At 34.2% G+C, this 16,309-nt stretch overlaps 1 protein-coding gene across 1 annotated transcript; it reads right to left on the bottom strand.

Moving 5' to 3' along the window:
* Window positions 1-7,926: 7,926 nt before the first annotated feature.
* LOC109342056 (cytochrome P450 77A3-like) lies at window positions 7,927-9,738 on the bottom strand. Its single transcript, XM_019580037.1, has 2 exons — window positions 8,093-9,738; window positions 7,927-8,000 (listed from the first exon to the last, which is right to left on the bottom strand). The coding sequence occupies exons 1-2, from the start codon at window positions 9,625-9,627 to the stop codon at window positions 7,991-7,993; spliced, it is 1,545 nt and encodes a 514-aa protein (XP_019435582.1). The 5' UTR covers window positions 9,628-9,738; the 3' UTR covers window positions 7,927-7,990.
* Between the last annotated feature and the right edge of the window lie 6,571 nt (window positions 9,739-16,309).

Genomic DNA, 16,309 nt, shown 5'->3' with positions numbered 1-16,309 from the left:
TGGTGGTGCGACGCGTGGCCGACCAAAGGTGCTGTCTGGAGCTGCTTTTCCCGTGTCAGGCGGCCTGTTGGGTCGTACACTGTGCCCTTCTTGTCTCTTAGCCTGCTCTGCAACCCGTCTGTTGCGCTGGCAGGTAGGTTGGTGGAGTACGGAAGGCATGTTGTCTCCTGGGTCAACTTCGGTGGTCCCAACAAGTGGGGCCACCTCGGCGTCTAAACATGACCTTTGGTTCGCCGGGTAGGAACACATTGTTTCATATGTTGAGATTAAGGCAATTGGAAAGTGAAAAGAGCATCATATGATGTTGCACTTGTACCAAAAAAGAACAAAGTGTCATCTGTTCAATTTATTACCCGTATAACTAAGAGGGTAGAATTAGTAATAACCAATCTTATGAGAACATGATTGGACTTGGTGGTTTGACCGATTTGACCATTGAACGAACTTGAAAACAATTCTAATTTGCATAAGAAAAATATGTAGTCAACTAGTCTTAAAACAATAACATTATTAATACAAATAGTTTGAAGTCTATTATTTACGAACGGACCATATTTGAGATCTAAAGCCATTGTTTTAGCGATCTTATGATTGGCCCACTCTTGCACAAATGGTGTGTTTTTACTAGACAATAGTTAATCTCACTTTAAATTCTTGTAGGGGTTAATACTTTATCCTAACATGACAATAATGAATTTAAAAGAGTAAATTGTAGTGGAAAATTATGGATTGGAGAACTAATTATCTTATTTTTCTAATGTACACTTGCCTCAGAGATTAACATGTATAAATACGTGTTGATTGTTTTCATAGATTTAAGTCACTAAGTATGATATGATGAATGATATCATTACAATTAATTAACGAATTTGCAAATCGCCTTAGTTTAACTCCATACCCTTCACATAAGTTAACACAAAGGTAAACAAAAATCATCATTTTGGATTAAAGGTAAATATAAAGGTGCAATTATATTTTGGTTTTAGTAGATCTCTAATTCAATTTTATACTTGGAGTGCTATTATTATTGTTGTTTTGTTAGATTGGATTTTAGTGGATCTCTTTTGAACCATGTAATATTTTTATCATCTCATTTTCGAGAATTGTATATTTATTTTTTCCTATTTGTAATTTTTGTTCTTTTTAATAAAATTTTCACTTAACAAAAAAAATAACTATTTTAACAATAGTCTCAAACACGTGTAGACAAAGATGTGAGCACTCAAGCTTTTCTGCATGAGTATGCTTATCAATAAATAAATTGTTTTCAAATAATGTTGTACTCTATTTCTTACAGCCCTAAATAAATCTATAGCATCTACCTTTGTCATTAAAAATATTGTCCCATGCCTTAAAAAAAATTGTGTCATGTTGATGTTAATTTTTTTGCAAAAGTACCTGATCATGTTTGTCTTTCCCTTTTCATGCATCTTGGCTTTCTATTGTTGGAATTTCTGACAATTTATGGGTCACAAATATAATTCTATAATTGTGTTATGGCCATTATGTAATTAGCCAAAATATAAAATGATCTTAAGTAATTAATTTGGTGGCTAAGGGCATATGTGTCATGAAATAATAATAAGTGTAGATACCTTCAGGCAATTTCTGATTTGATGAAGGGACTGAATCAGAATTATTGCAACTAAAGTAGTAACCACTACGGGGTTACTTTTATGGGTTATGGTCCCCATTTGTAGAGCAACAGGTTTTCAGGTGTTAAGGTTAAGGAGAATAAGGTAGGATGAGAATAGTGTTATCCAGGATAGGATAACACTATCCACCCATCCATAAGGCTCATTAGGTATAAGGATGAGGTTTCTCCTCATAACCAAGAGCTAAGGCATTCTCTCCCTAAGGAACACTTTTCAGAAACTAAGGTATTCTCTCATTCCCCTCTAGAGAGAACTAAAGGAAAACCGTAAGGCGCTCTATCATCTGGAAGATCATCGCACCCTCATACCTTCGAGATCCCGGAAATGTCTCAACAAGGTATGTTCTTCTTCTTCACCATGAACTCATTTGGGGTTTCTTCGGTCTGGACCATGGATGTTCCATTTGGGTGTATGTATGGGCATACACATTTGGTTGTGGGAACAAAGCCATGGTCATAAGGACTTCCGCATTCACTCTATGGATTTCGGATGGAGAAGGAATTTCTCCAACAAGTGGTATCAGAGCCACCCCAAATTGATTTATGGATGAAATTAGGTTTTCATGTTCTTTCCCAAATCTGGTTTGATTTAGGGTTTTGGTGTTTTGTTTCTGTTATGAATCGATTATGAAGATACTTATGCTTTTCAATGTGAAATAAAACAATTTGAAATGATTGAATGTTGTTCTCTGCTGTTTGTTGTTGAAAATTTTGGTTATTTTTCGAAGAATCGCGATGCAGAAATCGCATTTTTCATGTTCTGCTGCAGTGCTCTCGCTCAAGCGAGAGGAAACAGAGGCAAATCGCCTTAAATAGGGCTCAAGCGAGATTTTGCTCGCCCGAGCGAGAGAAAATTTTTTATTTTTTATTTTTATTTATATTATTTTTGGGATTTCAGTATCTTTGTGTATTGGTTTAATTGTTGTTTGGTTGTCCATTAAGGTTGTCTGTTATTTCAAGTGAGCCAAATGAAGTGAAATGTCGCCAAAGTGACCTCTTTCATGGATATAACTCATGAGGAATAATGGATGGAAGTGTGTATGGTCATTCATGCGGGTATTAGCTGGCCCAAAGGAAAGTTAATATTTGGCCGAATACCATATACACCTGTGATGATAAACATGTCATAATTCTAAAGTTTTATACGTGTGACTGATGAATCAATCCAAAGAGGGATTCGTCAGTTGACATGTCTTATTATGAATGTTTGATCATTACAACAAGAGTATCACTTGCAGTTGATATCACTGTCCAAAGACTTGATATTGATGGTGCACTAGGTATCTTGATTTGGACATACCATTGTTTTGAGCACAATGATAATTTTGGGTTGTGAGCATATTTTAATATTTTGTCTTTTGTTTCAATCAGCTACATCAATTGCTTCTATATCTGCAAATTTGAATTCGGTTCCGGTCCTTAATGGTGAAAATTTTAAGGATTGGAAAGAGAACATGGAAATTGTTCTTGGCTGCATGGATCTGGACTATGCACTAAGGGTAGAGCAACCTCCTTCTCCTTTGGAATCTAGTTCCTCTGAAGAGAGGAAGGATTATGAGAAGTGGGATCGCTCTAATCGCATGAGTCTGATGATCATTAAGCGTGGCATTCCAGAAGTCTTTAGGGGTACTATCTCGGATGAGATAAATAGTGCCAAAGATTTCCTTGCTGAGATTGAAAAGCGCTTTGCAAAGAGCGATAAGGCGGAAACAAGTACTCTGTTACAGAACTTGATTTCCATGAGGTATCAAGGCAAGGGAAACATAAGGGAATACATTATGGGAATGTCCAACATCGTTTCAAAACTTAAGGCCCTTAAGCTTGACATGTCGGAAGACTTGCTCATTCATTTGGTCTTACTGTCTCTTCCTGCACAATTCAGTCAGTTTAAGATTTCTTATAACTGTCAAAGGGAGAAATGGACTCTTAATGAGCTCATTTCATTTTGTGTGCAAGAAGAGGAAAGATTGAAGCGAGAGAGGACTGAAAGTGCCCATTATGTTACTACCTCTAAAGACAAGGGCAAAAGGAAAATCACTTCAGAGCCCAAGAATGAAGCTGCTAAGGGTTCAGTGCAAAAGAAACAGAAGCAGGATGATGTCTGTTTCTTTTGCAAAGCAACTGGACATCAAAAGAAGAAATGTGTAAAGTATCACGCCTGGCGTGCTAAGAAAGGTACATTTCTTGCTTTGGTTTGTTCTGAGGTCAATTTAACTTCAGTACCTGGAAACACCTGGTGGTTAGACTCCGGTTCAACTTCTAACATCAGTGTTTCAATGCAGGGTTGCCTGAGCTACCGAAAGCCTAATCATGTTGAAAGATACATATATGTTGGCGATGGGAAATCGGTAGAAGTGGAAGCTATAGGGCATTTTAGGTTGTTATTATGTACTGGTTTCTATTTGGATTTGAAAGACACTTTTGTTGTACCGTCTTTTAGACGGAATTTGATTTCTGTTTCATATTTGGACAAATTTGGTTATTGTTGTTCATTTGGAAACAATTCGGTTCAATTGTCTTTAAATTCAAATGTTATTGGAACTGGTTCACTTATGTTGAATGACAACCTTTATATGCTTAATATCATAACTGATTATAGCGAAACCCTGAATGTGGAATCACGTGGTACTAAGCGTAAGATTGAAAATAATAATTCAGGTGCATTATGGCACAAGCGCCTAGGTCACATTTCTCAAAAGAGAATTGAGCGTCTTGTGTCAGATGGGATTTTGGATTCCATTGACTTCACAAACCTTAATGTTTGTGTTAAATGCATAAAAGGAAAACAAACCAAACAATCGAAATATGGTGCATATAGAGCTTCGGACGTCTTAGAATTGATACATACGGATATCTGTGGGCCATTCCCTACGGCTTCCTGGAATGGTCAACGATATTTCATATCATTCATAGACGATTATTCTCGTTATGCATACATTTTTCTAATTCATGAAAAGTCCCAATCGGTGGACGTGTTCAAAACTTTTAAGGCTGAGGTTGAAAATCAACTTGGCAAAAGGATTAAGTGCGTCAGATCTGACCGTGGTGGTGAATACTACGGTAGATATGACGGTTCAGGTGAACAACGTCCAGGGCCTTTTGCCAAATACCTAGAGGAATGTGGTATAGTCCCACAGTACACCATGCCAGGATCGCCTAGCATGAATGGTGTGTCTGAAAGACGAAACCGGACTCTTAAGGACATGGTAAGGAGTATGATTTGTCACTCTACCTTAGTTCACTTATTCAATAATACAATGTGATAGATTTTCCATGCAAATAAAAAGAGCTAAGGGGAGAAATTATCCCCTTGTCACATTCCAAGAATCCTGAAAGCAGGTGTTCTAACACATGCAAGAATAGTCAGAGATATTATGAATAAATAAAATTTTTAATATGTCACATTCACAATAGGAACGATATTAAGACACTTAAATAAGAGTAAAGTACTTATAAATAATGTTACATTCTCCTAAAACATGTCTAAAAGTAATTAAGTCAGACCCTGGGCATGTGTTGTAGGTGTGCCTAGGGCCCATGATGATAAAAGTCCATTTTAAAAAAGTTAATTTTAATGAATATCTTTGGTTTCCTATTTTATTTTATTAATATGTCTATTTTTATAAATAAATAACATAATGGTTCTATTTTAAGTTTCCATTGGTAAATACGATAACATAGACAATATTGTTAAAACTTTAAGGATTATTAAAATTTAAAGTTTATAATTTGATATTTTGTTCAATCTTTGATATTAAGTAATAATTTCCCATTCCTCATGAAAATTATCAATATTGTTTTGATAAATTAACGGTCCACATTTTGTTAGCAGCACAGGGCCCATATATTTTAAGACCGACCATGAAATAATGTTAGATTCATGTGATTATGAGAAATTTTAAACCTACTCTATATATTAGCACATATATTTTGAAAGAAATATATATACATATATACACTGATAGTATAAGAATTTTTACATTATATTACTAGCGTGTTGACAGCCACTATAGTGCCTATCAACTCGCTTTCCTATCATTTATAATGTATAGTTTGTATGTCATAAATGTCAAACATAATATTTTGTGTTAATATTTGTAACATACAGTTGAATTTATTTGATTGATGTAATGTTCTACATTAAAAACTTATAGTCATAATGTAAGAATAAAAAATAATTAACAAAATAATATGAGCATATATTAGGTGGAGAGGAACATTAGGTTATATATGATTTTTTTTGTAAAAATTAAAATATAGTGAAGGCAAAATAGGGAGAACCACAAATTACACCATGGTGGTGGTTATTTTGGGTTTTCCCTTTATAAGTAGTATAAATATTATGCACTATTCATTTTTAATTATTATTAACTTTTAAATAAAAATAATACAAATGAATGGTGAATGAATAAATCTTTAGAGTGTGAGTGAATAGTATTTTGATATCCTTAAATGGTTGGCAAAATTTCTCCAGCTAGATTTAGTTAAGATAGTCATGACCACTCCTCATTCATGGTGCAGGTACAAGTGGCCCACGCATTCATGGGAAAAAGCTTGTTTCTGTGCCCAACATTTATTGACAGATAAGTGTCACCATTGACAATAATTTCTATGCAAATCAGTTCTACTTCTACAAATAAAAGAGACATATAATAATTGAAGGAAAGAAAAATGTTATGCTTGGTTTATTCTAGTATGCTGAAGATTGAAATTATTTCTGTATTCCATTCCTAATATGCATTGTTTCATATGTTGAGATTAAGGCAATTGGAAAGTGAAAAGAGCATCATATAATGTTGCACTTGTACCAAAAAAGAACAAAGTGTCATCTGTTCAATTTATTACCCGTATAACTAAGAGGGTAGAATTAGTAATAACCAATCTTATGAGAACATGATTCGACATGGCGGTTTGACCGATTTGACCATTGAACGAACTTGAAAACAATTCTAATTTGCAGTCTTAACTGAATGAAGGGTTAGACCGCTTTGAACTTGAGAAGTCCAGGTCTGACCATGTTGAACCTAATTAAACTGCAATAACTCATAAAGTTAATCGAACGGTTCACATAATTTTAAAAAAATACTACTATAATATTTTCTGGATTTAATATGTATGCAATGATAATGTAAGTGTTTTTATATTGTCAGCAAATTATCTACCATTGATTTGTTAACCACCATTGACTCTCAAATAAAAGTAATATAAATCAATGGTGAGTGATATGCTAATAGTGTAAAAAACTTTACAACGTTAATGCATAAATTTTAAACTCATATTTTATTTTACTTCAATCGAAAAAAGATTGAAATATGTTATTTCAATATAATTATACATGATTACTAATTATATAAAAACTACATTTATATATAATTATTAATTATATATAAAATTATCTGATCTAATCAAATAATTTAATCACTTAAACCAATTAAACCTACTACAAGATCTATTTCACTAATAACAATAACAACATGATTCTAATGTAACATTTTTCAAAAATGAAATTTAGTAAGAGTAGTTGACCGGGTGAATAGTGTCAAATATGGCTGCAGTGATATTAATGGTAGAAATGATATTCATGAAAATAGAAATTAATCTTGCTTGGATTTGCTAAGAAATTAATTACTTATTGGTGGGATTCATTGAACTTTCCATAAGGTGGGTTCTCTGTCCTATGAAAATCCTATCCACATGCACCAAATCAATCAAACTTCATAAAATAATGTATAAATAATTTCTGATATTATAATGTATAAATAATGTATAAATAACTTCTGATATTATAATTATAAATAATTATAGAATAATGTATAATTTCTGATATTATAAACTCCACATGCACCAAATCAAATCAATCAGTATGCTTGTGTACAAATAACATCCTTTTAGATTGGTTGGTACCAATGTTTTAAATTGTAGTTGTAATTGTTATGATTGCGGTTATTATGGTCGTTGCGATGCGAATTGCAACTGTTGTAGTATGAATTATTTTGAGAGTAAAAATATATTTTTGACATAGATGCAATTACATAGTAATGTGGTTGTCTTAGTCCACAATTTAAAACACCAAGTGGTACGAATGTACTGATTCCTCGTCCAAGGATCATCATCAACAGATCCAAGTATCCCAAACGTTTCCATAAGATGGTTATTCATGGTATAGGAAAAATGGGTTTAAGTCATAATTGTTTCAACACAAGTTTTGTAACTTCTTACAAATATAAGAGAAAACTTGAAGATCCAAGACATACCCATTATATGATATATCCATTAAAGTCTGAAACAAATATCATTAACAATAAAGTCCAATTAATTAGGCCATTACATTTGGATTCAAATTTCACTTGTATAAAACCATACATTTTTACTATAGAAATACCATATAAAAAACACCAGAAAACTAGATCAATTTCATAACCGTTGAACAATAACTACACTCTTTTTGTTGCTGATCTTGGCTTGATTGTTGCTCTTAGAGGTTCCTTCATTACCACAGTAAATTCATACTTCCCAGTAAAATCAATTCTTTTACCATCAGGATAAGCTCTCCATTCAAACTCTTGCACCATCCTAGCCAGCATAAGATGAACATGCAGAGTGGCCATACCCAAGCCAGGACAAATCCTTCTCCCTATCCCAAATGGCATCATCTTAACTCCGGTCACTCCGGTCATATCAGCATCCTCGCCGCCCGTTATGAATCGATCCGGGTCGAATTTCTCCGGGTTAGACCATATCTCAGGGTCCTTCCCAATTGGTGGCAAGAAAACCTCCACATTAGCATCAGTTGGTATGTTATAACCAGCCAGAGTGGTTGGTTCAGTCACAGCATGTGTGAGTGAGAAATATGTAGGAGGATGCTTCCTTAACAATTCCTTAACCACAGCATGCAAATATGGCATTTTCTCAACATCTTTTTCATCAACTGTTCTGTCTCCAACAGTTTCCTTAATTTCATCAAACAGTTTTGTCTGAATGTCAGGGTTCGTGATGAGTTGTGCTATGCCCCATTCAACTGCAGTAGCTGTTGTGTCTGTTCCACCATTGAGGAACTCAGAACAAAGGGTGACCAATTCAGCATTTGATGGTGCTGATTTTCTTCCTTCAACTTTGAGATCAAAGAGTGTGTCTAAGTATGAAAAAGATGTGGCAGTGTGATCTGAACATGGGTTTTGAATTGCTCTTCTTCTTTGCTCAATGAAAGGAACTATGAACTCAATTTGCTCTTTTCTAACCTCCAAAGCTCTTTTCTTCTGCTTTGAGAAAAATGGACTTAGAATTGGTAAATAGTCATCAATTCTTGGATCCACAGTGACAAGAACAAGTTTCATCATCTTATCCATTTTCTCCAATGTTTCCTCATCCATTTCAAGACCAAAACACATAAACACAAGTATGCAAAACACAGCAAACCTTGCATCTTTTAGCACCCAAACAACTCCATTGTTCTCTTCTGCTTCATTCTTCAGCCTATTGATGAGTATGTTCATCGCATTGCGTCTCACGGCACGAAACTCTTTGAGGCTGGTTGAGCTCAGCATGTTCTGCACCATGTTTTTCCTCAGTGATCTCCAAACTGGGCCATATGTAGAAGCATTCACAGTGAACTTGTTTTCACTGAAGATAACCCTTGTTGGGGTCTCCCTAGGCCTGCTTGCAAAAGTTGCACCCTTTTCAATCAATGCCTCATGGATCAGCTTCTCATTACTGATGATGATCATTGTTCTTGACCCAAACTTTAGGGAAAATATTGGGCCATATTTTTGCCTGTTATCATTGACATATTCATAGAAAGCTTTGCCAGATTTTGCAAATTGGAAAAGGTTTCCAACAAAAGGCCAACCTGGTGGTCCTGGAGGAAGATTAAGCTTTTTGGATTTGATTTTCTGTGTGAGAAAGAAAAACACCAGGCTTGAAATGAGGAATGCTATGACTGTGAAGATGAAATGGTAGTATGAAGAAAGAGCCATTTCAATCTAGAAGTGAAGGAGAAGCAGTAGATGAGTCAGTAGGGGACATATAGTAGGGTATAGAAATAGAAGGAAGCATATGAAGTTGCAGGTGAGGGTTTAATTAAAGCACTTTCAACTGTTACACCAGAATAACAAGAGGTAGTTGTGTCTATACATTAGTGAACCATAATCTGATGTTGTAAATCATGTCCCAAATTCCGTCTCGCACAAATGGAAATGAAGCAAAAACAGAAAAATATGAATGTTTAATTTTTTAATTAACATGACCTATTTTCATTAGGTGAGACATGATTTAGGACATAGTTTGAGACAACAAATACTTGATCCATAAAGTTGTACTAACTGTTATTTACTATACCAGGGTGGAAAATTTGTCATAGAAATTAGGATGGTTGAGTTGAATGGTTAAAAGTGTATTATATGGATTGTGTTGATAACTAGTAGTTAATGGATTCAACTAAGTTGGTTCCTCATCTGTATTTAGGTGAAAGAGTTGATGAATAATTTATGACTAAGAAGTAGGGGAGAAACCAATGGCTCTGCCCGCAGTTCCAAGGGACATGAAATTAATGACAAGGGAGTAGAAGTCAAAATCTGCTGACAATAGTAGTTGCAGGTCATGGAGCAAGTTTTGGAACAATAATGTTTGAAGGTCAACTCACATGGTGTTTCTTTTACAGCCTGGGATTTTAAGCCTAGGTTGGCAGGAAAATAATGTTTGGAACACAAGCTTTGTTACACATCACCTCTAAAAGTGTTAAAAAATTGGAGTGATGTTGACTATGTAGTAAAATACTATATAAATATAATATATGTATAAGTGAAGTATGTAAAGTAGTACTTTTTCTGCTTGAAGGTAACTCTTACTATCTTGCTTGTGAGGAAAACAATAAAAGACAACAACAAAATGAGATAAATAGTTTTTCACTCTAACTTAAATTATTTGGATTGATATATATTATCTTAAGATTAGTTTTACTTTATTTGAATTTATCTATAATTTATATTTATCTAGTTAGTTATTATTTGAGTTTATCATTTTATCATCTGTAACAACATATGCTTATATAATAAATTGTTAGACTAACTCATATTCGAGTTTGACAACTCTTTACCATTATAAACTTTTTACATGGTATCAGAGCAACTTCATCATTCGTGACATGTCCGGTTATCATTCCATTGCTGAGACGTCGGAAATTTGGAACTCTGTTTAGTCATCTCATTTTTTCGTCACTTTATTGTTAGTATTCATTTTCTTCTTCAACCTGATGATTCCAAATTTCATGCAAAAATCATCCAAATAAACAAATATGTTAGTTTGAAAGCATTCATGGATTGAAAGCAAGAAGAAGACATATTGATACTTCTTTATTGATCGAGAAAGATTGAATCAATTACAATGAAGAAGCTAAGAAATCAAAAAGAGAAGCTATCTAACTAACCTATGCTAACCGACTAACTAAAAGAGGAAAACATAAACTAACAAAACTAACCACTAAAGGAAAATGAGCTTAGCAACAATGAAGCCCAAAAACAAATAAAAGAAAAACAAAAGAAAAAGCCCAAAAGGAGGATCATCTTCCTCAACTAACAAAACGTGAAGAGAATCTATCGAAGCTTGAATTCCAAGAAACCACTAAAGGAATGAAGAATCTAACACCCCTCCATCAAGTTGGAGTGTGTAAATCATAAAGTCCCAACTTGGTAACAAACAAATGGAATGGTTTAGGATATAGTAGATTCGTGAAGGCATGAACTAGTTGCTTTGAAGAAGAAATTGAAAGATGGACTAATCCACTATGAATTTCCTCTCTTACCACATGGCAGTTGATTTCAATTTGTTTAGTGCGTTTATAGAAGACAAGATTATATGCTAAGTAGATGGTGGATTGGTTATTGCAAAAAACAATGGTGGGTTATTGTAGAGGAAGGTGAAGGTCTTGAACAGATAGTGCAACCATTAAAGAAGAAATAATGGAGGAGCCAAAGAAGATGCAAAATCTAGTAATGGATTTCCTTGTATCTAAGCAAGGGGCCCAATCAGAATCTACAAAGGCAATTAGTTTAAAAGTAGAATTAGAGGGAAAAAATTAGGCCATCAACATGAGAGGTTTTAAGATAATGAAGCACCCTTAAAGCTGCTTTATAGTGAGTCTCCATAGGATTTGTCATATAAAGGCTTAGTTGTTGAACATCATAAAATATATCAGGCCTAGAAATGGTTAGGTAAATAAGTCTCCCTACAAGTCTTCTATAGGAAGATGGGTCATGGTAGGGAGACCCTTGATCAAGTTGAAGTTTGAGAGAAGGGTCAAAAGGAGTTTTGATTGGTTTGACATCCAAACAACCAGTGTCCTCTAGTAGAGAAATAGTATACTTTCTTTGGTTGAGATGAATACTAGATGTGGATCTAGAAATTTCAAGGGCTAAAAAATATCTTAGGGATCCTAAATCCTTGATTTTGTAAGATGTGTCAAGTATGCCGTTCTCTACTAGTCTGCTTAAGGCCATAGAGAGATTTATGTAACTTGCATACAAGAAAAAGGTCAGAGAGGGAAAGGTCAGGTGGGGTTTTTATGTAAACTGTTTGATGTAGATCACCATGAAGGAAGACATTATTTATGTCTAATTGTTCTAAGATCCATGATTTTGTAGCAGCTAAGGCAAGATTAATCTAACTGTTGTGATCTTCACACCATGGGAGAATATTTCAAAATAACCTATCCATTTTCTTTGTGCATAGCGCTTGGCTACAAGTCTGACTTTATGTATTTCCAGGATGCCATCAACATTATACTTAGTTTTATAGACCCATTCATAGCCTGTGGTGGATGTATTGGCATGGAGGGGAACCAAAGACCATGTGTTTTTTAAATTGAGAGCTTGAAGCTCTTGTTGCATAGCACTTTGACAACATGGAATCTTAGAGGCTTGGGTATAAGATGTAGGATCTTTGTTTATAGAAACATTAAAACAAAAGTATTTGGAATTGGTGGACCATCTATTATAGTTTAAGACAGAAGATAAGGGATAAGGAATGTTGGTGGGAGCTGATTGATTAATGGAGGAAACAAGATTGCAGTGATAGTCTCTTAGGTAAGAAGAGGGTCTTTTTGTTCTAAGGAAATGTCTTGTAGCAGTGGGAGAAATGAGAGCAGTGTCTAGTATAGAGATGTTTGAAGAAGTGCTAGTCTCATAATTTGGTATATGAGGTGGTGAGGTAGTCCAATCGGAAATAAAGTTAGGTTAGATATAGGAAGGACCTTGCGTATTACAATGTTGTCATTAGAGTCTGTAAAAGAGAAGAGGAAAACATGTTTATAAAAATAAGCATTCCTAGATATAGATAAGTTGTGGGAAGTACGATCATAGAGAATGTATCCATTAGTGTTTTCTTTAAAGCCTGGGAAGACAGTCTTTCTTGTTTGAGGCTGGAATTTAGTTCTACGAGATTGTAAAGTGCTGAAGTAGGCTAGACATCCAAAAACTTTAAGGTTTTCAATCGAGGGAAGCTTATGGTATAGGAGTTGGTAAGGTTTCTATTTTTCAGAAGAGGGGAATGTAGTCTATTAATTATGTGAACATCATGTTGTATGCTGATATTCTAGAACTTTGAGGGCAAATTGGATTGAAAAAAGAGGGATCTTGCAACATTCAACATATGTTGATGTTTTCTCTCCACAATCCCATTTTGTTGTGGAGTTCCCACACAAGTTCTTTGGTGTATAATTCCCTTGTAGGCGAGGAAATCATTAACCAAGAACTCTGCTCCATTATCACTTCTTAGAATCTTAAGCTCAGAGTCAAATTGTGTCTCAATGTAAGAACAAATTGTATTAAATACTTTCTTGTCTCTGCTATGATGTTCATCATAATAATCCAGGTAAACATAGTGTGGTCATCTACTAATGTAAGGAAGAACTTATGGCAAAATAAGGATGAGATAGCATAAGGTCCCCAAATGTTAGCATGCAAAACTTGGAAGTTTGTGCTGCTTTTGATCTTGCTATTAATAATGGGTATTTATTTTTCTTAGCAAGATGACAAATATCACAAGGTATTAGAGAATCATTACTACTGCTTTTTATAAAGGAAAATTGTTTGCTAAGTAAAACCAACACATGTTCAGAAATGTGGCCAAGTCTCAAGTGTCATAAGGCTTTATTATGGAAATTGCTAACAGAACTATGAAAAATAAAGGAACTTGGGACAAAATGCATTGTTTGTTGGCTGCTTAGAACAAATAAGCCTTCTTGGAGCCTACCTGAACTAATCATCTTCTTGGTATTATTATGCAAAATAAGACATTATTTATGAGAAAATATCAAATGATAGTCACGACCTTGGATCAATTTATTAACAGAAATTATATTTACATAGAATTGTGGAACAAATAACACATCAATTAAGGTAATGTTCTTGCTCATATTAACAATCTCAGAGATGAATGTGGACACCTTATCATCATTAGGCAAGGTGATGAGCATATATGCTATTGACTTGGTAGAGTTAAAGCTTGTCATAGTGAAATAAATGTGGTGTGTGGCTAAAGTATCTAGGAGCCACTAAGAGCAGATATTACCTAGTAAAGAAGCTGATGTACTTGTGTTCAATCTGGTCCAAACATCTCGTCACTGCTTTGCATTTGTGAGTATGTAGTGGAATTTTCAATCTGGTCCAAAGGAAAAGAGGGTGCATAGTTGGCCCTTTTGTTGAATTGACCAATTTGATATCTACGAGGGTATCCATGCTTAAGAAAGTATGTTCCAATGGTGTGGTTTGATCTTTCACAAAAAAATTATTTCTTTGGTTTCTTTTATTAGATCTACCACCTCTTCCTCTATTATTGTAACCCCCTCTCCCCCTAAATTTGGAATTGCTTCCAGAATTGGTTCTTTGTGATTGAAAATATGATTTAGAGTTTACTGTTAGGATTCTTCCTTCTTATTCAAGGTTTCAGGGGATAACACTATCTAATTGTATCTCTTGCTTCATAAGCATAGAGAATGCTATGCTAATGTTTGGCAAAGGTTCAATCAACATTATTTGTGAATGAACATGAGCATACTGCTCATTTGAACCCTTTAGAAATTTTAACATAATCTTTTTCCCTATAGCCTTTCACAGATTGAATCATACCACATGAGCATGGTGTTATACATTTACAGCATTTACAATTCTTAATTGGCCTAAAATTCTCTATTTCCTCCCATATGGTTTTAAGTTGGGCAAAGAATTCAGATATAGAGAGATTATTACCCTATTTCAAATGATAAAATTCTTTTTGAAGCTCAACAATGTCAAATATATCTCTTCGAGAGTATTTGTCATGCAAGTCCTTCCATACATCAGTTGTTGAATCTATCCAAAGAAATGATTTCATGATGGAATCTTCTTTTGAGTGTTGGATCCAGGAAAGTACCATAGTGTTGCACCCATTCCATTGATCAAAAAATGGATCTTTTGTTGTTGCTTCTAATAGGGTTCCATCGATGGACTTGATCTTGTTCTTAGATTGGAGTACTAGTTTAAAAGCTATTGCCCATGAATGGTAATTTTTGTCATTCAAGAGCGGGATAACAAGAATCAAGGCTGGATTTTCACTAGAGTGAAGGAAGTATGAGTTTGCATTGTAATCGTGATTCAATAAACTTGCCATTTCCGTGAATAATAAGGGAATAAAATAAGAAGGGGGTCGAGAATTGTAGATGAAGAGATTAGGAGGAAGAGGTTGGTGATCATAGCTCTAGAAGATCTAATATCATGTTAGTTTGAAAGCATTCATGGATTGAAATCAAGAAGAAGAAGAAGCTGAAAACATACTGATACTTCTTTATTGATTGATAAAGATTGAATCAATTACAATGAATGAAGAAAATCTTATACAGAGGAAACTAAAAAGAGAAACTATCTAACTAACTTATGTTAACTGACTAACTAATATAGGAAATAAAAAACTAACAAAACTAACTACTAAAGGAAAATGGGCTTAGCAACATTGAAGGCCAAAAAAAAAAAATGCCCAAAAGGAGGATCATCTTCCTCAGCTAACAAAACATGAAGAGAATCCATGGAAGCTTGGATTCTAAGCAATCAGTAAAGGAATGAAGAATCTAACAAAATACAACATGCTCAAATACAAAATACTTTTGTATATATTGGTTTCTCCTCTAACAAAATACCAACATGCTCTAAGTGATGAATTATATGTGCAATAACTTTAACTTCTTTTCCCATCGATGATCGTTCTAGTGGTGATTATATCAGTAGGTTCTCTTTTTACCGAAATTCATTCCGATGGTTTCCCCCTCCCAGTGACAAATTATGCTAGTGGTGATTTCCTTTCACATCGACGATTATTCTGATGGTGATTATACTGGTGATTTCTCTTTCCAGCTAACGATCATTTCATGGTACTTATACCAAAAGAGTTCTTAATTGCAACACATTTATGATAATATTGTGAAACCTTATAATTAGTTTGATTATTTTTATTTTGAAAGAAATTATTTGTTACAATTTTAAAGGTTACTAAGCTTTAACTTGAGGGGACATTTTAAATATATTTGGATTAATATAACATTATCTTTTCTACTATTAAATTTTTTGAATTGTTTTTGAATTTATCTATAATTTATATTTATCTAGTTAGTTATTATTTGTAACAACTTATGCG

Source organism: Lupinus angustifolius, unplaced genomic scaffold, assembly GCF_001865875.1.
Source record: "Lupinus angustifolius cultivar Tanjil unplaced genomic scaffold, LupAngTanjil_v1.0 Scaffold_162_1, whole genome shotgun sequence".
NCBI classification, from domain to species: Eukaryota; Viridiplantae; Streptophyta; class Magnoliopsida; order Fabales; family Fabaceae; genus Lupinus; species Lupinus angustifolius.
This window is presented reverse-complemented; position numbering and strand designations above follow the sequence as displayed.

What these genes read in the sequence shown, in the direction of transcription:
- LOC109342056 (XM_019580037.1), bottom strand. Translation starts at nt 9,627, where the DNA reads ATGGCTCTTTCTTCATACTACCATTTCATCTTCACAGTCATAGCATTC.